The sequence below is a fragment of the Petromyzon marinus genome, chromosome 3, assembly GCF_048934315.1.
Source record: "Petromyzon marinus isolate PM22_M1 ecotype Great Lakes invasive population chromosome 3, UKy_Petmar_22M1.pri1.0, whole genome shotgun sequence".
Taxonomy (NCBI): domain Eukaryota; kingdom Metazoa; phylum Chordata; class Hyperoartia; order Petromyzontiformes; family Petromyzontidae; genus Petromyzon; species Petromyzon marinus.
The window spans coordinates 5,889,872-5,916,321 of NC_133669.1; the positions used below are offsets into that span (position 1 = coordinate 5,889,872).

The 26,450-nt window shown below is 50.2% G+C and overlaps 1 protein-coding gene across 1 annotated transcript in view; it reads right to left on the reverse strand.

Moving 5' to 3' along the window:
- Window positions 1-26,450, reverse strand: part of ABTB2 (ankyrin repeat and BTB domain containing 2) — a 104,077-nt gene that overhangs the window by 20,050 nt on the left and 57,577 nt on the right. Inside the window, exons 5-6 of the mRNA XM_076073101.1 lie at window positions 8,465-8,635; window positions 5,817-6,051 (exon numbers count right to left, since the gene is read on the reverse strand). Of these exons, the coding sequence (XP_075929216.1) occupies window positions 5,817-6,051; window positions 8,465-8,635 (406 nt within the window). The remainder of the gene's footprint in view (window positions 1-5,816; window positions 6,052-8,464; window positions 8,636-26,450) is intronic.

Sequence of the window (26,450 nt, forward strand, 5' to 3'; positions counted from 1 at the left end):
ACACACACACACTGGTCACACACACACTACACACTGGTCACACACACACACACTGGTCACACACACCTCACACTGGTCACACACACACACACTGGTCACACACACACACCACACACACACACTGGTCACACACACACTACACACTGGTCACACACACACTGGTCACACACACACACTGGTCACACACACACACTGGTCACACACACACACACACTGGTCACACACACACACTGGTCACACACACACACACACCACACACTAGTCACACACACACACCACACACTGGTCACACACACCACACACACACTGGTCACACCACACACTGATCACACACACACACACTGGTCACATACACACACCACACACTGGTCACACACACACACCACACACTGGTCACACACACACACACCACACACTGGTCACACACACACCACACACTGGTCACACACACACACATACCACACTGGTCACACACACACACCACACTGGTCACACACACACACACACACCACACACTGGTCACACACACACACACCACACACTGGTCACACACACATACCACACTGATCACACACACACACCACACTGGTCACACACACACCACACACTGGTCCCACACACACACACACACCACACACTGTTCACACACACACACCACACACTGGTCACACACACCACACACCGTTCACATACACTGGTCACACACACACTGATCACACACACACACCACACACTGGTCACACACACACACCACACACACACACTGGTCACACACACACACCACACACTGGTCACACATACACTGGTCACACACACACACCACACACTGGTCACACACACACACTGGTCACACACGCACCACACACACCACACAATGGTCACACACACACCACACACACACACACCACACAATGGTCACACACACACACCACACACACTGGTCACACACACACTGGTCACACACACACACCACACACACACACTGGTCACACACACACCACACACACACTGGTCACACACACACCACACACACACTGTTCACACACACACACCACACACACACACTGGTCACACACACACACACACACCACACACTGTTCACACACACACCACACACTGGTGACACACACACACACTGGTCACACACACACACACTGGTGACACACACACTGGTCACACACACACACCACACACACCACACACAAACCACATACACACTGGTCACACACACCACACACACACTGGTCACACACACACCACACACTGGTCAGATGCAACGCAGCTCCATCATCTTTACAAGGAGCACCCCCCCATCTGTGGCTCCGTCGCTCCGGTGCAGGGAATGCCATCGTGGCTGTTTGTCGTGCGGGACAGCTCCCATTTACCATCCCCAGGCTTTTAATGGTTGGGACATTTAACTGCGAACACAACTGTGATTTTTTTTAGTCTAAAAGATATTGATTACTTTCAGTCCATTAATTGATTATATAAGTGCTGAAACTTCCCCTCCCTCTCTCTCTCGATATATATGCGTCTTATGGGAAAGCCTGTTAAATAAATGGAAGAAGTGCCAAAAGGATACTTAACCGGATGGACCTAATACATTTGGGGAATTGCGAAAGGTCATTTGAAGTTGCCATTTGTGGGCCGTCGTATAGCCGTGAATGTCCCAATAGTGATGCAAGGGCCGCAGGGTCTGGTGATGACACACGACCCCAATAGAGTTTCCGGAGGAAGATTTGGTAAATCATTTATAGACAAGAGGCACGACGACGCCGACGATGGCGCATGAGACACCCAACGGCTGGACAATGAGGTGGTTGCATGTGGGCGACAGTGCAGCAAGTAGGTGTCCGATTAATAACCACGCGCAGCATCGTGCAGCCCGAGTGTAATCTCCCCCTTGCCCGCGTGGGGTTTCTCCAAGCGATTGGGCTTCGTCCCGCGTAAACGCCAAAGCAAACAACGAACGTTACGAGCACCCAATCGTTGTCATGAAGAGTCCCACAAACTCGGTGAGCGTCTGACAGCTCGGTTATTCTTGTGCGTGGTGGAGATGTGGTGAAGCAGTCGGTAGCAGACTGTTGCGATGAGCCCTACGGCCACCTGAGTTTGACTCCCGGCCGTGGCTATCGTGCGCCGGGGCTAGCGACATCTGAACCGCTTCTCGGTCCCCACCTTCCCCGACCCGCGTTTAATAATAAGCGTTTTTTGTCGATATTTCTCAATCCGTATGCAAAAAAAAAGAAACGTACTGGAATAAACACGCACACTTGTGAACGCCAGCAAACGTTTCTGTGCTCGATGTTTCTCCATGGATGTTTCAAGCGGGGGAGGGAAAGAGAGGGGTTGGCTTGCTCTGAATTTTGACTTTAACTGATTGAGCTGAAAGAGAATACAAACAAAAAACATCTATTACTGGGCATGCCATGAACATTACGTTTACTTAAAGTCAACAACCACTGCCCTTTTCTCAAAAGCTTCAGAACACTTGGATGCATATTGAGGCAGGAAATGTGTTTTCCTGCCCCATGTTGCTGTGTTTGTGAGTCTTGATTTGCATCAACTTGTCTGGGTGATTCTGGAGGTGAATGCTTATGACAGGGAACTAAAGCACCCACAACTAACCTGGACTGGTCACACACACACAGTACGGCCACCAATGATCGCACGAAAACATCTCAAAGACATAAATGACGGCCAATCTAAACTGCGTCACCAATTACAATAGATGAGGTAGTGTGAATAGCTTAAGATTATGTGAATGAGGTCGACATTTCCAAAAATAAATTACCTTTGATACAATAATTTTGCTTATCGGCGCTGACTGTCCACTCAGCAGGATCACCATCAACCAGGTGACCAGCTCACTGACCGCAAGGCTGACCGAAATGAGAAAACTAGACACACGGTTATTGCAATCACCCAGAATGCATCCGGCCTCATCAGATATCAGAAAGCAAGCGGTACTGAGCCTGGTTAGTGCTTAGTTGGGTGATCAGCATTCACAACCAGGTTGTTGTAGAGTTTGCGAGTTTGCGGGGCCACATGATGGGTGGCAGAGGGGAGTGCAGCAAAATCCATGACTGGACTGAACTTTAATGCTTGTGCATGTTATTCTTCACGAGCCTGCACTGCCCAGCTTGGCGATGTCTAGTAAAGCAACCCCTGCATGCATAACACAGGTCGTTAAACCCACCACCAACCAACACAGCCAACTAGTAAGGGTTGTCACGTAAACAGAATGTGGCCAATTCGTTACTAGTACAGCACACCGGTGTGTTGGAGAGCCAAGCCACAACATTTACAATCTGAGTACGACATTTCGCCAGTAATTAGAACCGGCATCATCAGGCGACAGCCATATTTGGCTGACGCCTCATGATTCTAACTGGCTGTGTCGGGTGGTGGCGGGTTTATCGACGCATTTATATATTTACGCGATCTAACCCCAAAAAAAACCTCTATTATGGATGATATTGATCGCGAATGCCTACGTGTTAAACTAACCCCTGCATGATTCGTTTTGTATGTACGTTTAACGTCTGTCTGTATGTAGCCAACCGTGGTGATCGGAGGTGCGGGAAAACCGTCACCCAGCGGTTGATTGACTAAAGGGCTGTAGACGATGTACAGAGAGACGTGAATAATGACTTGGGGCATTTGTAATTCTTCTCATGGAACGCTTAACAAGTTGCCTAAGTGTAGCCGTTTGAGCCATGTGTGTGTTTCCACTGAATCTTAAACAATACAAATACTTCTCAGTTTGGCTTCGTCAACTTACCGTGACCCACAGCGCTTGTGAAAATATTTTCTCTTCTTTTTTTTACATTTTAAAATAATTTGCCGATATTCACTCCCTCGCTCGCGCACCCACTCACTGGGATCCAGCGCACACCGCACACACCCTATGTGATCGTAGGGGCCCAGCGTGATATCAAGTATGATTAAACCCCCAGGCATTTAACCACTTTGTAGGGACCGCTCACCGCTCCCACCCGTCATTATCATCGTTATCCATCTTTGCCAAAATTCATTGTTTTCATCATCCTCTTTCTCATCTACAATTGTTAACATTGGCGCTTGGATACTAATGATATAACCCACTTCGTTGCACTATCATTTGTGGCCAGGCCGCTTTTGAAATAGGGCTGTATAGCTCAGTGGGCCTTACCTAGTAACTAAAAAATGTAGGTAAAAAGTGAAAATAGTTAAGGGTTGCACTTGGATACGAATTCTTATTCCAATAGTTGGTCAATGTTATGCCTGGCCCGTAGACAATTCACATGTTTTCACAAAAACTCGAAAATCCCTGATTCAATCATTATTAAGCTTAGCACGCAGCTTACCAATACCGTTGCCAACAATTACATCATTATTTGTGGGTAAGATTGGCTACAAAACAACTTAACAAGAGACATTTCCCCCACTGCGTCACCACCGCCACCCTCACCAAAAAATTCCAAAGTGGAACTTATATCTGCCTCGGACAAATTGTCAACCCAATCATCATCATGTATGTATGTAGAACTTCTTTCGCACCATAGGTAACCAACCGTGCTAATAGCCATCACAAGATGCCAGGGTAGTAGAGACACGCACGCAAAACAAGCTTCTTACATCAGCGACTTTAAATGATTATTTGTAACTAATGTGACAGCGTGATGAGGATGGCCAGTCGGAGGGGGTGGGGAGAGGTTTGAGGGGGAGTGGGTGTGGACGCGAGTATGTGGGCGGATGGGGTGGTGAACATGCACATTTATTAAATAGAACTAAAGATGCACGCCTTGATTTATGATTAAAAATATAAAGGCGTCGGCTTTAATCTTGCTAGCTACCAATAAACGCATGCTTACTTCACCATATCTTTGTGTGTGGCGATTTATTTTATTATTATTATTCAAGAATACCTTGTTTACCAAGTCTCAACAATTTCAGGACAGATCTGCATTGCGACATTTGGCGTTTTGCATGGCAAAGGAAGCCAACGGTACGCTGAGGACACACTCACGCTGAAAGGGTCCACACACAGTGGGTTCATGAACCCACTTGCTGTACCGCCGTCCCATGGTCGTTTCGTAGGCCGGAAAATCTCCGCATGATGCAACCACTGTCACCTCGGGGTCGGAGACGAACGGGCTCGGTGGCAAAACCATCGTGCGAATCTAACCTGCACTTCGCCCAGATTTGAGGTGTTTCGTTTATAAACACAGCAGCAGAGTGGCGTGTGTTAAACTCCTCATAACATGACCTAGGGAAGGCCCAGGATCGATTGAGATCATCGTCATTGGTGTTGGCCGTAAGCAGGAATAGAACTCTGCTCGCCGGGTTCTTGATGCAGCACGCTAACCGCTGCGCCACCTCTCACACACAAGATAAAGACAAAGGTGCCCCAAATAGCCTTAACATACTGTTGGGGCAAGTGCTGTTGGCTAGCGCCTATGAAGGCAAGAACGGCACACGAGGGAGTGAGTGGGTGGCCAGCACCGCGCCCGGCCAGCTTCGGCCTCCCCAGTGGCGATGTTTACACATCGCATCAGGTACTCATTTGCGGCGGAGTCGATCTAGGGGGGCCCAGGACCGATTCAGATAATTGCCACCGGGTGTTGGCCACGAGGGCGACTCGAACTCGGCTTGCCAGGTTCGTAGCGCAGCGCGCGAAACGTTGCACTACCGCTGCCCCCTAACGCACACAACACGCACGCACGTACACACATTACGCGCGCACACTCTCACAAGCACGCTGCACCCACCCCCCCCCCACCCCAACTCCTCCCTCACCCCGCACCCACCCCCGTCTTCCTCTCTGCGCTCACCTCTCATAGGTGAGGCTCAGCTTGGGCGGCTCCAGGTTGGGATCCTCGATGCACTCCATCCGCGGGCAGCGCATGAAGTAGTAGAGCGCGTGCAGCGAGTCCCAGCCCCAGGCCGCCTGCGCGGGGGCGTTCGCCTGGGTTGCCCGCGAAGGGCTGACACCGACACTCGAGCCGCTGCCGCCGCCGCCGCCGCCAAACCTCGCCAGATGATGCATGGCGCGAGAGACCAGGTCTCCTGGTGGGGGACAGGCGATGCGGCGCACGTTACTTGGAGGAGCGGGGGGGGGGTTCACGAGGATGTCGAACGATACCAACGGGCAGAGAGTCAACCGCCCCCCTCCAGAACCGGCTTCGAACGGCGAGAATTGTTTTTGTGCCGCCGCGTAGGGGTTTTGCTTTCTGCTGCCGTGCGGCTCTCCCGACGTGTGTTTCTCGGGTCGTCACGCGTGTGGCGCGCAGAACGGGTTCAGGGGTTTGATAGCGCGTGCGCTGTGTGGTCGCAAGCGCGGCGTGAAATCGCGCTAGCGTTCAACGCGTGCGCCGTGTGGCGCAGGGTGCTGCACGTGGACCGATTCTGAGCGGCCAAAGCTGTTGCCGCCGACAAATTTAGTTTCCAAGAGAGGCACGACCAGACGCGTCGAGAGAACCGTGAAACCTTGGGGCGCTGTCGTGGTGTAAAGGTCGTTCGCACAAAAACTTGCAAGCCAGGGGTCGCAGGTCCGATCTGATCTCATGGAGCGCTGGTTGAAACAATGGGGCCAGGTTTTATAAATCTCCCCCCTTCCAGCAGTGGAAATGGGTGCACCACAATTAGTTAGTCCATCGGTAGGTCACGTGTGGTGGGGTAAAGAGTAGGTAATCCCACCGCCTATGAAACGTCAGAGCAGTGTGGGAAAAGAAGGCCAAAACACCTCTCAGAAGGGTTCACATCCACAAGTAGAGTCCCTTTGTCCAGCGGTAGTGTGAGTAAGCAATTACAGGGCTGCACCTTTGCCTATTACCGTCATCCTGTACGGAGCATTGTATGTAAAGCGGCATCTCACAGCAAAAGTAAACTGCACGCCAAGTCGACAAGATCGTGACTCGTTCTGCCAAAGGCCTTCCTTCCACTGGTTGCCAATTGGTCATTGCAGCAACATCGAATTGCTTCCCACACATTGCAAGTGTCACAATCACTGGCAGAGGAGGGCATGACAAAAGTCATTACTATTCATACGGCAAGCGGAACACTGGGTCCTGGCAAACGACCTCAGCTTAGATGCAGACAGAAACAACACACAATGGCTCCTACACGAAGCCTGATAGACACTCGAGGGCAAGAGCTGTGTGAATTGCCAAGGCCATTCCATAAGCAGCGGCGTTTGAAGCTATTCAGTGCTTTGAATACAGATATTAGTATATGTTTTGCATTGAATCGCGAGGAGGAGAAGGTGGCTATGAGCGGGACACGTGTGCAGGATGGGGGAGGGCAGGATGCTAAGTTGGGCATTCGAGTGGCGCCCAGAGGTGAGATACTCTAATAGTGGTGCTTGGAGGTTAGGTGTCGACTTTGCAACAATTGCTGAAATCAGCAGAAGGAAGGAAGCAGTGACGGGGTCACGGTGGCATCAATGGCATTGGCCTTTTGATGACTTTCTGGTCTTGGAAAGGATCGTGTAATTACTCGCGTGGCATCTTTTTAGGCGGCACCTAAGCTAGCAGCGGAACGTATACATTCCTAAAACGGAGGAAAGAAATCACCACGGAATAACAATTGCTGACTCGTTACAATGTGGAACTTTTACATTGTCGACCACGGATGACGGATCATGGCCTGAGTTTATATTCGATTGGCGCGCTTGGACAAGCGCGGTTGGCTACGTATGGTGCGAAAGAAGTTCAGCATGCACACGTTAAATTTGAGTCGAGCATTCTGCTAAAGCTCCACTCGAGCAGATCGCAAGGCATTTACTCATTGCAAGGCTAAATCCATCGGCGACACCGGCACACAATTGCTTACGCGTCCACCGCGACCATTTAAGCAGGCCTCTAACAATTCGTCCACCCCCCTCCGAAATTCTGTGAATCGTCATGACACGGCGTCGCGAATCAATTCGAGTTCCATCATAATTTATTGTTATATTTTTAATCTATTTTGTATATTTATTTTTATTTGAATGTGTCACGAGGCGACATGCCATTCCAAAAACCACGCCGCGTTCGCGGAGCCTCGTGCCACGTCGCTGAAAAGCTCCAGAGGAAACGACGCTGCAGAAGTTACATCTGGTGAAAATTCAAGAGCCTTCACCCATCTTTTAGCCAACTAGATCTTTGATTGAAAAGTGCCTCAAAGGGACAGCAGCATGCGTCACGAGAACTACTTTGGGTGACTACAGACTCGAATATTCCCCCCCCAAAAAATTATTCACAGTTATAATATATCGGGAGCATAGGAATTGATTATAATCGACGACGCACCATTGCACCGCCGACGCATAGCATCAAAGCGACACACCCGATGGGATATGGCAACATGGAATCGGCGTCGTTTACGTTTCGCTTGGCGATGGTTGCTCAACCCCGAGCCCGGCGCACGACTGCTCGCTGAAGCTTGGTTTGGGGGAAGACGCCCCCCCCCTCCCCCCGCCCCCCATCCTCCCGATCCTCACCGAGCTCGGCGACGCTGCCCACGTAGGTGGCGAGTAACGACTGGTCCAGCGTGCGCAGCTCCGCAGGGCCGTACGGCTCCACGGACATCGTCCCGCTGGTGCCGCCTCCTCCAGCCATCGATGCTGCCCGCTCTTCGAACGCGCTGAAGTGCAGCGGCAGTGACAGCACACCTAGACGGAGACAAGGGTGGGGTGGTGGGTGAGTGGGGGGGGGGGGAGCACGGTTATGGCCTTGTAGACACGTGCAGGAAAAGCGTGACCAAGCAGGCGTTGAAACCCTCGTTTTGAAGTCTCGTTATACCGGCGGGAGAGCAAGTGGCTCGCCGTCGGAAGGTAGCAGAGTTCACGTACTGGTTGAGGTATTCTTAGCTCTTTCGGTAAAGTCACGTTGAAGGGAAACAATAGAATAATAAAATATATATAAAACAATAAAAATTCTCACGACGTTTCGACCATAACACAAACGGTCGTCATCAGGTGGTCGAAACGTCGTGAGAATTTTTATTGCTTTATATACATTTTATTATTTTATTGTTTCCCTTCAACGTGACTTTACCGAAAGAGCTAAGAATATGAATTACTGCAGTCACGAAAGCTTTAAATCAAAATTTACTGGTTGAGGCTTGACTTAGCCCATTCCCCCTCCGGGGTCGATAAAATAAGTAACCACTTTGTGTGGAAATCAATGGAGGTTATCCTGCCCAAGACTCGCCCGCATCGTAGGAATGTGGAATGTTCACGACTGGCTGTAAATGGAGAGGGATGAGCGCCGCCTCAGTGCTCATTGGAGCAAGAAATCGCTTTAGCTTTTGTTTGCAAAACTAACACACTCCACCATATACGCCACGCGCTAGGCACATGGCAAAACGTATCGGTAAGCTTTTATTAAATAACGGGAGTCGCTCCAGGTCAGCTCCGTACACTAGAGAGAAAAAATGAACACGTTTCAAAATATTTTTTTATAAAAAAAAAGCCGAAAAAACTGCCCATTTAAGAACGTCAAATTAACGACTGGAATACAAAACCGCAGGATGAAATGAACTTCTTTGTAAGATATGCGTGTGCGAGCCCCCATGTGACTGGCCCACTCGATCGTCCCTCCGTGCTCATCGGCCCGAGTCAAGTCTTTTTTGTTCGACGCCGCGACGTGATCGCTCGGAGCACTCGGAGAGATTGAAATCTTAAAAGTTACACACGGAGCTTTATTTTGCTCCTTTATTATTCAGCCTCACTTCCTCTGGGACCGCGAGCTCTCTTGTGTTTTAGTCCTAACGCTGCTCGCCCGGTGCTGTGTTTTTAGGCATATTTGTCATAATGTTCATGACATCAAAGCCGACACAATACGCAAGAGACTGGTGCACACACACACCACACACACACCGCACGCACACCTACCACACACACCAGACACCCACCTACACCACACATACCCACCTACCATCATACAGACGCACCCATCACACACACAACAAAGACAAAGATCGCCCATATAGCCTTCAGAGATTGTTGGAGCAAGTGCTGTTAGCGAGCACCCATGAAGGCCGGGACGGCACACGAGGGGGTGGGTGGCCAGCAACATGCCTGACCGCCTTTGTCTCCCCAGTGGCGATGTTTACACATTGCATGGGGTACTCATTTGAGGCTGAGTCGACCGAGGGGAGGCCCAGGACTGGTTTAAATCATCGTCACCGGCGTTGGCCGAGAGCGGGAATCGAACTTGGATCGCTGAGTTCGTAGAGCAGCGCGTTTACCACTGCACGACCGCTCCCGACACACCCAACACAAACACACTTACCACACACACACACACCCAACAACACACACCTACCACACACACACACACCCAACAACACACACCTACCACACACACACACCAAACACACACTCTCACTACACACACCCAACCAGATTTGCTTCAAATCCAGTGCCGCTGGCTATGACCAGGTGCTCATTTTAAATCTAAGAATAATCGGCCAGGCTCTGATACCAAATTAAATTAGTTTTAAATGCAAATGAAACCTCAGGGACTGCGTTAGCAGTGGCCTATTGATGCTAGACGCAGGCAGATCCATTTATAGGCACCCAACTTGAACAAACGTGGAAAGATTATAAGGAAAATAATATTGTGTTTCAAATCCTCTGCCCATCCCCTCTCGCCAGTCTCAGTAAGGAGGAGGTCATCAGATATCAGTGGGGTATCGAGAAATGGTTCACCCTACACACTACCGTACACATAAAAACACACGAATGCTTAGGACACAAGGGCCATTTCTCTTCTGCCTGCAAGAAGGAGCAATACCTAAACACGTGGAGTTGTCCCACACCTCTCCACTTTCCGGGTTGCCTGGGATATAAATGCAACATTATCCACGACGCACAAAATATGTCACGGTGCAAAATGCACAAAACGCGCGCACAAAATCCACGTGCGCATCTGGACGGGGTGCGCACGTGCTTCATGCATGAACAGAAACACATGGACACACGTGCACACACTTGCACCTGAAACGCGAAACAATCCGCGTGGTGTCACAGCAAAGCGCCAGCGCAGATGTGCGCCGCGCACGCAAGTAACGTGCCCCCCTACGCGTCCAGTCGGCCAGCTCCTGCTGCCGCCACCACCACCAAGCGCAGCCACGGGTGCCCACGCGAAGCCAAGGGACGGGCCGCAACCTCGCCCAAGACGAAGACCCCCCCCGGTGTAGTCTTGACAGACTTTTGGCGCAAGCGCTGCGTGCGAGCACGAATGAAGGGCGGGCACGGCACACGATGGGGTGGGGGTGGCCAACACCACGCCCGGCCGCCTTTGTCTCCCTAGTTGGCGATGATTACGCGTCGCACCGGGGGCACTCATTTGAGGCTGAGTTGACCTAGGGGAGGCCCAGGACCGATTCAGATAATCGTCACTGGGAATTGATCTCAGGTCTCCCGCTTCGTTGCGCAGCACGCTAACCGCTACGCTACCGCTCCCCGCCCACACACACACACGCACGCGTGTGAATGCACCCACACACATGCCCGCACGCACGCGTACACAGGAGAAAGCAGGAAATAGCAGGAAGTAATCAGAGCAGGGAGTGCGAGTTGTGGGTACGTGTGTGTGTGTGTGTGAATGGCGAATGTACACATGCACATGTGTTTGCTGTGCAATATGCATTCATGCAGGTACGCGAGCCGTCCGGGATATAATGATGCATGTGTGTTTGGACGTGCAGGTGTGTGGTCATGTTTATGTGCGTGCGTGTGTGTGCGGGGAGCGGTAGTGTCGCGGTTCCCGCACTGCGTTAGGAATCCGGTGGCCCGAGTTCGATTACCGCTCACTGCCAACACCAGTGACCATTATCTGAATCGGTCCTGGGCTTCCCCTAGGTCGACTCAGCCTCAAATGAGTACCTGGTGCGTTGTGTAAAAACATCGCCACTGGGGAGACAAAGGCGGTCGGGCGTGGTGTTGATCCACCCACCCCCTCGTGTGCCGTCCCAGCCTTCATAGGTGCTCGCTAACAGCACTTGCCCCAACAGTATGTTAAGGCTATATGGGGGACCTTTGCCTTTGTGTAGGTACTTCAATTCGAATTCTATTAAAAACATTGGGAATTAATTGACAGTGGGACTACACGTACGGATATATATTTCGTTTTAAAAAACGTCGCAAGTTGATTATCAGCAGCGCCGCATAATGAAAAATACAACACACGGGTTAGAGAACTTGTGAGAGTTATAGGCATTATGTTGACTGTTAACAGGTCACTCGAAGGGTTGATTTGAATGATGGAGTGGCAACAAGTGTACAAAGTCATACGTAGGTGCGGTATGCATTGTATGGGCTCAATAAAAGCATTCGTTCTAACCGTTTATCCTGTTAAATTGCCAGGATATATGTTTCCATACCTATGCACACACGTGTGTATGAATACAGTTACCAATTATAACCTGGCTAGAAAAGGATCTTTGTCTCTTTTTGCGCGCGTGTGTGCGCGCGTTCACGCGTGTACGGCTGTCTGCGGACTGTATATAAACCCCTGCCAAGTCAGCCAAGATTTCCGAGGTCGCTCCGTTTGGAAACATTTTGTAGAGTGTGGGGGGCGGCGGGTGGGGTGTGAATGTCAATCAAACGGGGTATGACCCTGGGGCCGGTTAATGCAGGTCGACAGCGAAGCCTGGGACGAAATGCAGACCGTTCGCTCGCTGCGTCGGGATAAGTGCACGGAGGTGCGCCGCGTGCGTTTGCGGCTGTGGCCGTGAGCGTGTTGGCACAGACATCCGAGTGGGGCGCCGGCGAGGATGTTAACTCCCTCTCCTGGTTGGTATACGGGAGGTCGTGGGTTCGATCCCGACCCTGACGCCTGCTGTAGATGTGTAGTTTGCGTGTTCTCCCCGTGGTCGCGTTGATTTATTTTCTCCGGGTCCTCCGAGTTTTTCTCTTCACATTTAGAAAGCGTTTCGAGTGTTTGGCTGCTATAAATTCCCACGTGATAAGCCACTACGTTAAACCCCCAGGCATGTAACCACTGTTGTAGAGACCGCTCACCGTATGTCAAAATTCATTGTTTTCATCATCCACTTTCTCATCCACAATTGCTGAGGGTTGCGCTTGGATACAAATGATTTATAGAGTAGTTGGCTGCTATAAATCTCCACCTGATAAGCCACTTCGTGGAGCTATCAATTGTGGCCAGGTCACTTCTCAAAAAGATCCACATAGCTCAGTGGGCCTTACTTGGTAAAATATAAATAGTTTAGTTTAAATCAGCGGCATGCGTCACTATCCGGCTGTGATTGTGTGTGTGTGCGCGTTCATTCTTAGTATTGTCCTTGCGCAAATAATTAATTTTAAGCAACAACCGTGGAGAACCCGTCGCTCCGCGATGAATAATGAGAGACATCCGTCATTTTCATACTCTTCTCACAATCCTGTACTTGGAGCGCTAAAAAGTAATCCGCTTGTTTTACGGAATAATACATTGCCAAGATAATATATATTGTGAAGTGGCTTTGCTTATTTATATTCTCTGGGATTTCATGAATATTCTGGTGAAATAAAATTGCATTAAAAGGCACAATGGAAAAGTTTGCGCAGTTTTAAACGAACCGTGTCAGTCTTCTTCTGCGGCCGTTACTCCAACCTCTTCGGTGTCGCTATCTATCATATTCCGAACTTCTTCGTCTCCAAAAAAAAACCCGGCGACCTGAACTCAACTCCCACTTACGGCCAACACGAGCGACGAATATCTAAACCGGTCCTCGGCCTCCGCTAGCTTGACTCAGCCTTAAATGAGTACCTGGTGCGGTACGGTGTCTAAACATCGGCACTGGGGGCTGGGGGAGACAAAAGATAGCCACCCCGCTCCCTTCGCGTCCAATGTCGGCCTCAATACGTGCTCGCCAACAGACGAGCCCAAACTGTTGAAGGCCCAAACAAGGGAGATCTTTGTCTTTGCTATATGCACGTATAAAATGCTTCAAATTCTCCGTGGGCCAGGACCTCTTTATGTAAATAAATCTATAACAAGAACCACTGCCACCTCCTCTCGGCCCCTCGTGGAGCCCCCATGCCCCGAGCTAAACATTTCCCAGCATGCTGGTCTCCCGGGTGCCGCCACCACCACCACCACCACGACGACAAGAAAGGCCGTCGCCTCCTCCTGACAAATCGTGCCCCAACCCTGGCCCAAGCCTGTCCCTCACACAGATGCCCCCCACGCCACCCATAGGGCAGCACAAATCACATATGCCTGCAGCGCCTAGCAAGTTTTGGTATTTTTCTTTTAAAAAAATCACCCTCGAGAAAAACTCTTTGAGCGTTGTGACTTTTTTTCCGGAGGGTTTTTAGGAGCCTATATTTTTGGGGTGGAAAGAGACAGAAACGGAGCGCGCAGAGAGGGGGGAATAGAAAAAAAAACGCTCCGGAAACTTTGACGGTCCCCCAAAACGTGTACCCGGTGTGAAGAAGGTCGTCCAAATCTGGTCACACGCAAACACTGCCGAGGTACTCAGAGAGGCAATGACTTTTAAATTTGGTTGACATGTACACGTATACCATTGCAGAGTTGAGCAGTGGCACTGGGACTCATTTTTTACCCAACGAACCTGGGTGACCTGAATTCAATTCCCGACCACGGATAACATAAGCAGCGAGTGATATATAACTGGGTCATGTGGGTCCCACTTTCAATGCTCAATGGCCAGTGCGGTAAAGTATGGTCACACAACCCTGCCATAAGTGACATGGCATGGGGAGGCATTCATCCAGCAGTGGATTGTCAAATGGATAAAATGTATCTTATTATTTTGCATCTTTATGCACAGAAGCCTCACTCATTCTCAAAAGTTAACGCTTTTTTTTTTCCTGGGCCAATTGCATTTCGACGAATATAGCACACTCCAAAACTCCGCCGCAAAATCATAGCGCCAGCTACCTACTTGCTGCACTGCATCCTACAGACACTGACTGCTTGCCTTGCAGGCGTCTCATGCCGGCTGCGACCACCGCTGCGAGAAGACGCCCCGGGCCGGCTCGAGCACCTGCATTTACTTATTATTTTAAAAAATTCAAATATATATAACCCCACAAAATGTGCTTTCCATGCATTCTTTACCTACATTCCAATTCGCAAACATCATGTGCGGAAATAAATTCTAAATAAGCGACACCTGCTCGCTAATGACTCCGGAGAAATACAAATAACCCGAGGAAAAGTGGTTTCGTGGGTGGTTGCTGGGCAGGGGGTGGGGGGAGGGAGGTTTGGCGATTCGGTTATTGCGTCGTGTTGGCGCGCTGTGAAAAAGCTGGACGTGGGACGCAGGCTGGGCACGCGAGTTTGGGCCACAAAAACCCGCCGGGGCAAAAAAAACTTCAAGCGCTGGGAATTCGAGGAGCGCCGCCGTAAGCAGATGCCTTAGGCGCTAAACCTGATATCGACTTTTCATAATTAATTAGCTGCCGACGAAAGCACCGCATGGACGAAGGGGAAATGTGGCCACCCCGTTGTTGACGTCGCGTTGGGGCGCCGCTCGTTGCGCCGAGGTTCGCCGTTCCAGGCCGGCATCCGCCCGCGGTTAATATTCAGGGGGCGGGGGGAGGGGGTTATGAGTGTGGACGTGGTGCTATTCGCAATGGGCTAGGCCGTGTGAGTCAACGTCATGTGACCAACGTTTGGCACGTAAAAAAAAAATTTTACTTCAAATTAATTGGGTAAAAAGCCACAGAGCAAATGTCGCCCACCTGCTGGCAGGCTATGCCCGTGTGCGAAAACACAGCGCCTCTAGAATAACATTGCGCTATAAGAACAGCGTGAATACCAAATGCCTTGAATTATGATTATTATTGTTAGCAGCCCCAGCCATCGTAAAATACACAGCTTAGACCATCCAGCAGGCTGAGGCAGCATTGAAAATGAACGCGACGGCAAGCCCAGTCTACGAAGAAAGTCTGCGTTGTAATGAAAAAATATATATGCATGTCATATCAAACATTGAAATTAGCAGCAGCAGTCTGAAGGAAGAGTTGTGTATTGGCAGATGAACGCAATGGAAAAAATGTTCACAAGATCTGTGTCTTGAAGACGCCAGCAATGTTAAGCGTGGCAGCCAATTATACGTCGCTCATCCTAGCCTCTTCATGATCTCATATAGAGCTGCTGCCCACACCTTAGCCCATTTTAGATTAAATTTTTTAGAAGGCGGTGTTACAGAGGGAAAGTGGTGATGGTAATGATGAACGCTAAGGGCAATGCATGGCTGATGAAGTCATCATTGTAATCGGGACACAATGAAACAAACCACTCCTTTACACTACTCAATCAATTATTTACAGGATATATTTCCATCGCTCTAATACATAGCTATACAGTATTGCTTCAACGCATTGTTTTCACCGGCAAGAAAATATTTTGGTACTGGCAAAAGGAGACAATGAGATCATTATTTCGCCACGGACAGTAGACGGTGCTGATATTTCAATAAGTCCGCCTAACTTAAATAATGTTGAACGACGACAATGAAAATGCGACAAAACCTCCGTAAACCCTTGTAACCTAGGTCATCACGAGCGCGCAATGTCGCACGAACGGTAATCACTCAGTGGGTGGGTAGACACGTGCTTGGAATGACGGCGACGGCAGGACGAGCGACGGTATCATATCGACTGTGAAGGAAAGACAAGCGGGCTTCGGGGCAGGACACCTCGCCAGGATCGAAGACGGCCGTTGGACGAGGCTCGGCAGAAGGAATGGCCATCCTAAGCAGGGCACACGGCCGAGCACCTCGGAGACGGAGCAACGAGACCAGTTCGTGTTCAGGAGATGGATTGTGGCATTGCGGTACCGTGGCGAGCGTGTATGTACGCATGTTGAACTTCTTTCGCGCCGTACGTAGCCGTGCTTATCGGTGGTGCGGTGGAGGGACGTGGAGTGATGTAGTGATGGCGATAGTATGGGGAAGGCCTTAATCCAGCCGTGGATAGACACTGGCTGCAGATTATGCATTTCAACGGGGAGATGCGGGAGATGGTGACAATTAGCTATTTCTGTCGCGACACGTGATTCGGGAGGATATTCCTCGGATAATGCAGTGCGGTCCATTTGTAGACATCCTGATGAAATAAAATAAATTAAGCGACTTCGAGCGTCTCTGCATGTCTCCCACCAATCTCAACCGCACTCAATTATTATTTAAGCACCTTCCTCTGCAAGATATGGACCCATCGCTATTACAACATTAATCACCTGCTGGGAGTAAAGTAAGTGGGTCATTAGAAATCAGCGGGGTATCGTATATATGTATTTTCCTGTAAATTACAGGTATCGCATCGCCATGTGGGGAATGTAAATCGCAATCAGGTATTGGAACTGTGTGCACCACCCAGGTCTACGGTAGGTGAATGTCAAGTTCATGGTTCGATTCCAGGCGATGCGGCTTTTATTGTTATTTATTTATTTATGGAGAATTGAGCCGATTGACCAAATTCTCAATTGACTGAAAGCGAAGACGTTTGGCCACGAGCTGCCCAAAAGTGAATTTTTCATGCTCGATTGCCTCCAATAGTCAGGTAACGCGGAAAAGGGCCTCGTTTTGGCTGTCCTTATGGTGAGCATGTGCAGTGCAGGTTTTTTTTAACTTCAGTTATTATTATTATTACGTGTGTGTGCGTGCGTTATAAAAAAAACTGCAGAGCAAGTGGCCCGGTGCCAAGGCAGCACAAATACTGCATTATTTGCGCGCTGAATATAAACACAGCTGCGAGCGCGGTGCACACTCGGAGCAACAGAACCTCTTCAGTGCAACTTCAAAAGGTACCTCCCCCCATCACCACCAAACGTTTGCATGCCTGGCTGTCTCCCAGTAAATATGCTAGAGGCAGAGGCAAAGGAATGGACGGAGCAGCGGAGACGAGAACGCCGCGGATCCGCGTGCGGTGACCTCGAGTGCGGGCGCTGCCACCTCCTACCGTGGCGTGTGGCCAGCGTGGAGGAGTAGGCCAAAATGCCCTCACTGGAGAGGCTTCCACTAGAGCTCCCTCTAGTGGAAGCCCCTTCCGCCAGCAGTGGCACGAGCGAGCAATTGCAGGGCTGCGCCTTTTCCTGCGCTGTCGGCATCAACTCACGAGGCGGAGTATCCGTTGAGGTCTCTCGCCCTGCAGAGCAGATTTTTTTTTGCATTCGTGAACAGCCCACGGAATGGATGTCACAGAGCTACCTCTGAGATGCCTTCAAGTGACTTCTGTTCCACACGTTAGGGGGCAGCACTTTCCGACCCACTGTGCCACTGAGAGTAATGCTTATCGCATCACCACACAGCTCATGACATAGCAGTCAAGACAATATACATTAGTTATAAGCATGTACCCAGCTATGTGTGAGCCAAAGCTCTTTTCGCAGATCGTTTAAATATACATCATCAGTTACTCGATCATGACCATCTAGACATATTAGATGATAAACTTTAAATACTTGAAAAGAAAAGTACACGAGTTTATACACAAAACAAAGATCTCCCGTGTGCCCTTTAGCAGGCCGGCACGGCACACGAGGTGGTGGGTGGAAGGCACCACGCCAAGCCACCTTAGTCTCCCCAGTGCCGATGTTTACACACCGCACCGGGTACTCATTTAGGGCTGAGTCGACCGAGGGGAGGCCCAGGACCGGTTCAAACGGTTGCCACCGTTGTCGGTCGTGAGCAGGAATCGAACTCGGGTGGCCCGAATTCGCAGCGCAGCGCGATGACTGCCGCTCCACCGCAAATTATAACGCACGCACGCACGTTGCCAACCTTATCACATGAGCCACATGGCAAACAATTATAATGGCAAATGGCCATACCCTGGCTATGACGCCCGGGCCACATGACGTTCACAAACACCGCAGTGCTTATTTCCTGCACAAGCGTTCTTCAATGCTTGTGCAGTCCGATTTATGTCCGTGTGCTCGCGCGTGTTTGTGCATGCATGCTCAGAACACCTATGTGTCCCTGCTTGGGTTATGCTCGTAAGTGGATACGTGTGCACGGACGTTTGCATGTGTTGCACGTGTGTGTGCGTAATTGTTCGACGTTCCATGTGGCCTCAAAGGGCACAGGGGCTTCCAGTGATGTCATCGTCGCTTGGGGAGCGGCGGCTATTGTTGTTGTTGCTGTTGTTGTGTGTACACAATCTTGTTCATTTGCTCTTGTGTGTACTTCTGAGTGCACGTGCTACCAAGCGTGTTGTACGTGTAGTCATGCACATGCGTGTTCCTGCGACAGTCTTGTGTAGGCTACACAGTGAATCTTTGTGTCTTGCTGTGTGCAGCATGTGTGTGCGTGCACACATAGTGGGGAGTGGTGGCGTAGCGGTTAGCGCGCTGCGCTACGAAACCCAACGACCCGGGTTCGATTCCCCCTCATGGCCAACACCGGTGACGATTGTCTGAACCGGTCCCGGGTCTCCCCCAGTTCGACTCAGCCTCAAGTTGAGTACCTGGTGCGGTGTGTAAAAACATCGCCACTAGGGAGACAAAGGCAGCCGGGCGGGGTTCCTGGCCACCCACCACTTCGTGTGCCGTGCCAGCCTTCATAGGTGCTGCTCGCTAACAGCACTTGGTCCTGCAGACTGTTAAGGCTATACTGGGAGATCTTTGTCTTTGTGTGCACACACGTGAAGCACGCACCTACAATAAATACAGTGAAGTATGCCTGTTAGTCACACACACACACACACCTCGCTCCATACCCCCCACCCCCGCCCAAAAAAAAAACCTCACTTGCACTTAATCCTCATTGTCAGAGCAAAATTATTACCAAATGAAAGCTGCTGTTGATATACCACTTTGAAATACATTTAAACGTCAAGGGCAAGCACGTATTATTTTGGAAAAAAAATTTCACCCCCTTAAGTTTGAGAAATACAACCTCACCCCCCACCCCCCTTCTCTCTCTGTAAAGAAACGCGATATATCCCACAATGCCGATCAACCTCCACTACTCTCGCCGGGGTTATCAACGCGGTTTGTACCTTCCCGCCAAGAGCTCGTGTCGTAGCCCTCGGAGGGTTTCGGAGAGGGGCGGTGGGAGAAGGGGGTGGGAGAAGGGGGGGTGGGAGAAAGGGGGTGGGAGAAGGGGGGGGAGAAGGGGGGGGGGAGAAGGGGGTGGGAGAAGGGGGGGGAGAAGGGGGGTGGGAGAAGAGGGGGGGCGGTGGGAGAAGGGGGGTGGGAGAAGGGGGGTGGGAGAAGGGGGGTGGCTGTGACTGCGGGGTTGCTCGTAGAGGGCCTCACACAGCTCCAGTGTCTAGCTCGACCCCTGACCCCACCCCGTGCGAGTAAAGGAAAGCGGCGTGACAGCGTGACGGCGTGACGGCGTGACGGCGTGGTGTCGGGGCCGCTGCAGGCCCCACGGTGTTCAGCTCGTCGTCTCGTCTGCTGCCGGAGTAGGAGGAGCACGCTTTGTAATGACTCGGGAGCAGGGGTCTATTGGTGGATGTGTACTTAAAATGTATTTTTTTTAAAACACACACACACACAAAGCACTGTTTGGCTTTGTAGACTATTGGGGGTAGGTGCCGCGCACGAGCAATTGTCATGCCCGGCGTCTATCATGTCTGGCTTCACACCAGAGCCAATGGTGGTGAGACCATCAACACGTACGACATTCGCCTGACGTCTCACTGTCAGCGCTATGTCACTGACTGGCATTTTTTCCGTCGTCGATTCAAGAGGGGAAATGTTCTCAAGCTTACGCAGCGCAAACATCACAATTCCATGACATACATGCGCGCTGTAAGAATGTTGCAGATACCAAACGCACTGAATATTATTTTATTCACCTCCCCCCCCCCCTCCCCCCCCACCGTGCTGACAACGCCACAAACCGTACAGGATTGTTTATTTTGGGTCGAGTCTACCTCGGAAAGTTCACCCACAAAAGCGGTCACCAGCGACGGTGTGCATCAGGCTGGAAGGGTGAGCGGTACACCAAAGACTCCGCCGCCGCGTGCGACGCGCACGCACGCACCTCCGATCAGCTAGGTACGGTGCGAAAGAAGTTCAACGTACGTACATCCATAGGCGGAAGTTTGACTTCTATATTTGGGTGGGGGGGGGAGTGTGCAGGGGATCGCTTTGTCCCTCACATTAGGAATCGCCGGTGCATATAATTTATTATATAATGATATATTACCTTCATTGTAAACGACTGAAAATAAATGAATTATGGTGTCCAGTTTGGGGGCACATTGCCCCCCGTGCCACCCCCCCCCCCTTCTCAAAACTCTGCCAACGCTACATCCCACCGTTCGAAACCAATTAGCTGTGGCCAGTACTACACACACCATTCCGACACGACCACAGCCTCCCTACCCCTCCTCCTCCTCCCGTCTGCCCCCCAGCTACAGCTCGCTCCCCACCGCCGCCACCACCACCACCATCACCGCAAACCATCCTCACCTCCCCAGCCCCCCAGAACACGAGAGTGGCCTCACTGTAATGTCACAATGTGGAATGCATTATGGCTGCACGTTTTTTTCCCCAAGTGAAACCTGGGATAAATCCCCAAAAAGTGAAGAAGATTTTAAAAACACCCAACGTATGTATCTGTAGTCACGTTACTTTAGAGTTCGGAGCGGTAAGTGGTGTAGCGGGTAGCGCACTGCACAACGAACCCGGCCACCTGAGTTCGATTCCCGCTCAGGGCCAACACCAGTGACGATTATCTGAATTGATCCTGGGACTCCCCAAGGTCAACTCAGCCTCAAATTAGTACCTGGTGTGGTGTGTAAACATCGCCACTGGGGAGACAAAGGCGGCCGGGGGTGGTGTCGACCACCCACCTCCTCGTGTGCCGTGCCGACATTCATAGGTGCTCGCTAACAGCACTTGCCCCAACAGTCTGTTAAAGGCGATTCGAGGGCTCTCTTTGTCTTTGTTATGACTTTAGCGCGATGTGTATTACACTGGTATTATTGCTTTCTTAGGGGTTGTTAACAATGACTGGGCTAACATCACTGTCTGGTGATTATTATCCGAACTGGTCCTATATGCCAATGCACACTGACCAGGCTGGTAAAGTATGCTCAAGCAAATCCATATAACTGACAAGATAAAGGAAAGGCCTTCGTTCAGCAGTGCATTAACAAAGTGCTGTAAATCATTGTTATTCTTAATTAAAAACACAAGCGTGTCTGTGTGCGCGCGCATGCACAAGTTGTGCGCTGCACATGTCCTCCAGTTTATAATTAACTCAGTAATGGGGTGGTTGTGTGGATAAATGGGATAATGCACGCATCAGTACAATGGGCCTTGATTGAGCTCCCTGGTTTGAGCCCCAAGGCTCATCGTGCTCTCTCAGGGGGCCCATTCCCAAGCCAGAACCCCCTAAGCCGAGCAACTGCCGAGGTCCTGATATGAAAGCCAGGGGCGCAAGTGGGGACCGATAGCCACGCAGGAACACTGAGCCAGCACCAGCGAGGGATTTAGGCTGAAGCTGTGGGGAGCTGGGTGATTCAATACGATGGGGCTTAGTGTCCGTGTCAGGGCAGTGATCCCCCCCACCCAACCCCCTGAGGTTCTTCTGAGTTCAAACGCGAGGTCAGCCCTTGAGGTAAAACATTAAGATGTGATAAGCAGACGGGGTTTCCTCATCGCAAGAGCAGATACGATGCCTACATCTTTAAAAAAAAACGGTGTCTGTATTCGATTAAATAATATGAAGTATATAAACAGAATTCACCATCACGATCAACGTCCGATGTTCACAATGCAGAACCCCTGAAAGTACATTCGCAAGGTAAAAATGACGACCCGGTGATACATATTACACAAAGCGAACATTAAAATGTAACACAAAAAACGTAGCTACTTGTAATGTAAAATCGAGGGGGTTTGCAGACAAATGTTTTCGCTTAATTTAGTTACGGAAAATGTGGAGCCAATCTGTGTATTGAAGCTGTTAGTTTGTGGAAGGCTTGGAAGAGTTTCAGGCCACGTCATAGGCGCGCCACAAGGAGGGGATTGTGGAGGCCTCCCTCCCAGCCAATCACGCGCGAGGAGCCTGCCAAGGCCCTCTCCAATGCCTGCGAGCGAGAAGGTAACAGCAGCCCTCAACAAATAAAGTGTTTGTCTAAAACTTGTTGCCTCTCCAATATTCTCGCTAACCAAGAGAGAGAGGGAGTGAATATGAATGAAACAAATAAAACACGTCGCACAAACACAATGCGCAAATCCAAATCTACTGGCTGCATTCTCATGATGTGCTGGTACTTTAAACGCCGGGCAGGCATGAATCACTTGCAAATGACATCAAGCGAGTGGGTTCAATAACAATACAGTTTTTTTATTTTAGGTTTTCCAGTTTTATTGCCTAATTGGGCTCTCGCCAAAGTAAATGGGTGAAATGCACCTGATAAATTGTTGTTATTATTATTAATTCAATGTATCGTTGCAACTCAGCGTTGTGCTTTGATGCAGGGTTCGATTCTTTCATGTGTTGTGTTTATCAACTCGCTTTTCCCGTTGTCTCATTTGTACCGTTTGTTCTCTCTCCGCGAGCCAAAAAAATGTAACCTGGGCCCATCGGTTGCATTTAAATAGCATTCAGTGAAAAATATTTATTTGCACAAACACGTTTCGCAACAAGTATCAGGAGCCCTGGCAATGAATATCGATGAATCCGAGGCACATTTACACTCCCGCTAAATTACTCACCCAACGGCAGCTAATAACGGTCTAACGGAACGTTGCCGGAAATTCTCGCGTTCTCACTAATGCGCGTAAAGAAAACAGATATTTGAAAAAATAATCCATAACAACTTAAAATGTGGTCACGCTGCATTGGCTGCGGTGCACAAAGCACAATTAACAAAATACTCGACGCATTCGTCAACGACGCCGTGGACTTAAAAAGAAAAAAATACATCTAATGGCTGCCGTTTCGGGCAATTTCCCTTCTTCATAGCACACATGTAACTTAGCAATATAGACTGAAAGGACCGAGGAGTTGAAAGCATTCCATCCAAACCCCCCTCGGTAAATTATAGAGGAGCTTGGAAGATTCACAATGGTGGAAGCTTGCCTGTGCTTCTGTAATTGCTGGCCACCCAAACATCCGTTACGTGCCTGCTAATGCCACCACAACTCGCCCTCTCTTCCTTCCTGCTGCCGAATCCTGCACCTGCTGTCAAACAGGCACATCACGTCCGATTTCTGTTGCGCAGTGAAGACATCCATTTCCGATGGATGTTGCACAGTCGGAAAGCCCACGTCTGATACACACAAATCTACGGGGCATCCCTGGCTAGACTGCAGAAGGGAAATGGAAAGGTTTAGAGGCTATTTAATGCAGGGCTTTATGAGTCGCGGAGACATTTAAGCGCCGTATATTAATGTAAATCCGCAGCCTTACCCTTGCACAGTTAGCAGCTGATCTTACAGCTCTGCTTTGGCAATATTCCATCATCTGCCCTCACCATTTCCCCATTGTCAATGACTTCTTGTGTGCCAACTCATGTGACCGTCCAGGTAACCTGCCCTCCTCCAATCTCATACATATACCCCATTTGTCGTAATACTGTACCCACTTCCTCATTGTGTACTCAACAACACAACGATGCGAAATGCAGCAACAGAATATCGGGGCTTTACGCATCATGCGAAACCAGCAGTTCAAAAGAAGCGCATTGTCGTCATTTTAACCATATTTGTTTTCTGGCTGGCACTAATTTTAATGCGGCGATGGGTTTTCTTGTTATTTACAGATGTGAATCCTCATTATATCTGCAATGCGCTCTTGCCACTTGCTTTATGCCAAGCAGGTTTGCAACTTTGCAAACCTGAAGTTTCTAGCGACCTCTACGTGACCCTATACTTTTTAAAGGCCAAATAATGCTTTTTTTTCCAGCTGCGTTGTTCGAGCTATATGTATTTCATCATTGACGAACACAAATCCTACCTCAAGCGCCCATTTCATAAAACGGAATTTTGACTCACTTTTTAAAAGTAGTTGATGTATCATCATCATCATCAGATATTCCTTAAGTTAACTTGCGATGATTGGGCCGAACAAATTTTGTCAAAATGCATAGAAATCTTTAGCTGGCGTCACTGCTTCATCCAATCTCAATCCTTTTCCTTTGTCTTTTACATAAAGTGGGTCATGTCGTCTGCCCTGCTAATCTAAAATTGCCTCTCGCCTGAATTATTAACACTTTTGTAAAGCTGACCTCAACAGCCAAGCGTACAATACTCGGCACGCAGAAGGCATCCGACAAGAGCACGCAGACCCATTCTTCCGCGCCTCCGATTAGCACGGCTGGCTGCGTACGTCGTGAAATAAGTTCAAAGTACACACATACTGCCCATGGACTAATATTACACATGGAGTAACACTACCCATAGACTCAGCACTGCCCATAGACTCAACACTGCACCTCCAATCAGCACGGCCGGCTACGTACCGTGCGAAAGAAGTTCAACGTTACATGCCCATGGGGCGGAGTGGCTCTGACAACAACGGAACTGAGGCAGAACACAGCGACGGAGCCCCGATAGGGACGGTTCAAGTCAGGCGGTTGTGCTAAAAGCGCCAGCTTGAACGTGCCGTGTGCTGGAACATCATCGCAGTGATTAGCGGGGAATGGGTCGCCACACCCCTCTCATTATTGCTACCACAACTCCCAATGTTCGACATGCCTGTGATTCCAATTGTGACACCACAGCAGCCCAGGAATTGTGGGGGCATTCCTCGATGTTTTACTTCCCGGCCTAGCTCTACTCTAGACCAGTCCCATTCTTATCACTTCACTCCCTGTACAGTATTCTGGGACTCTTTAACCCAAGCTGTCGACTCCCTGCGCCCGGAGAAAAATCCACGCGACCACGAGGAGAGCGAGACACGCAAACTCCAAATATACAGCAGGCGTCAGGGTCGAACCAAAGACCTCCTGTATACCGGGCGAGGTAGTTAACATCCCGCCACCGGAGCGCCCGGTCGCTCCCTCGCGTAGACGAATCAGTGGCGCACAGCCCCTGGCACCGTGCTTGCAAAAGCTTGGCTTGACTGTGCTCGTCGTGGGCTAGGGTTGCACAACATTTTTTTTTTGGGGGGGGGGAGTAGGTATTGAGCATGCGAGGGAGAAAAGAAAAACAGAGAGAGGTGAGGGCGGAGCGACGCCCTCGCCGCTCACATCTGGAGTTGCACGGGGGGCGAACAAAGCCTTTCCTTTGTGCGCATGTGGCATGTACCGCTACCCACCACCACCGCCGCTACCGCGACCACGTCAGCCTCCCCCTTTCCATCCACCCCATCGGTAACCCCACCACCCGGGGCCCCTAAATCCTCCTCCCCTGCTACCCTTCCCCTCCCCTAATAACCTACAGCCCCCCGCCCACCCCACCACCACCACCCAAGTCTGAAACAGCTTACAGCAATTGCGTAGGAACATTCTGAGGTGTAACAGCTACATTCACCGTTGCCAGCCCACGTACGTAAAGGATTTTGTGGCTGCGATGGCTACAGCTGTGTGT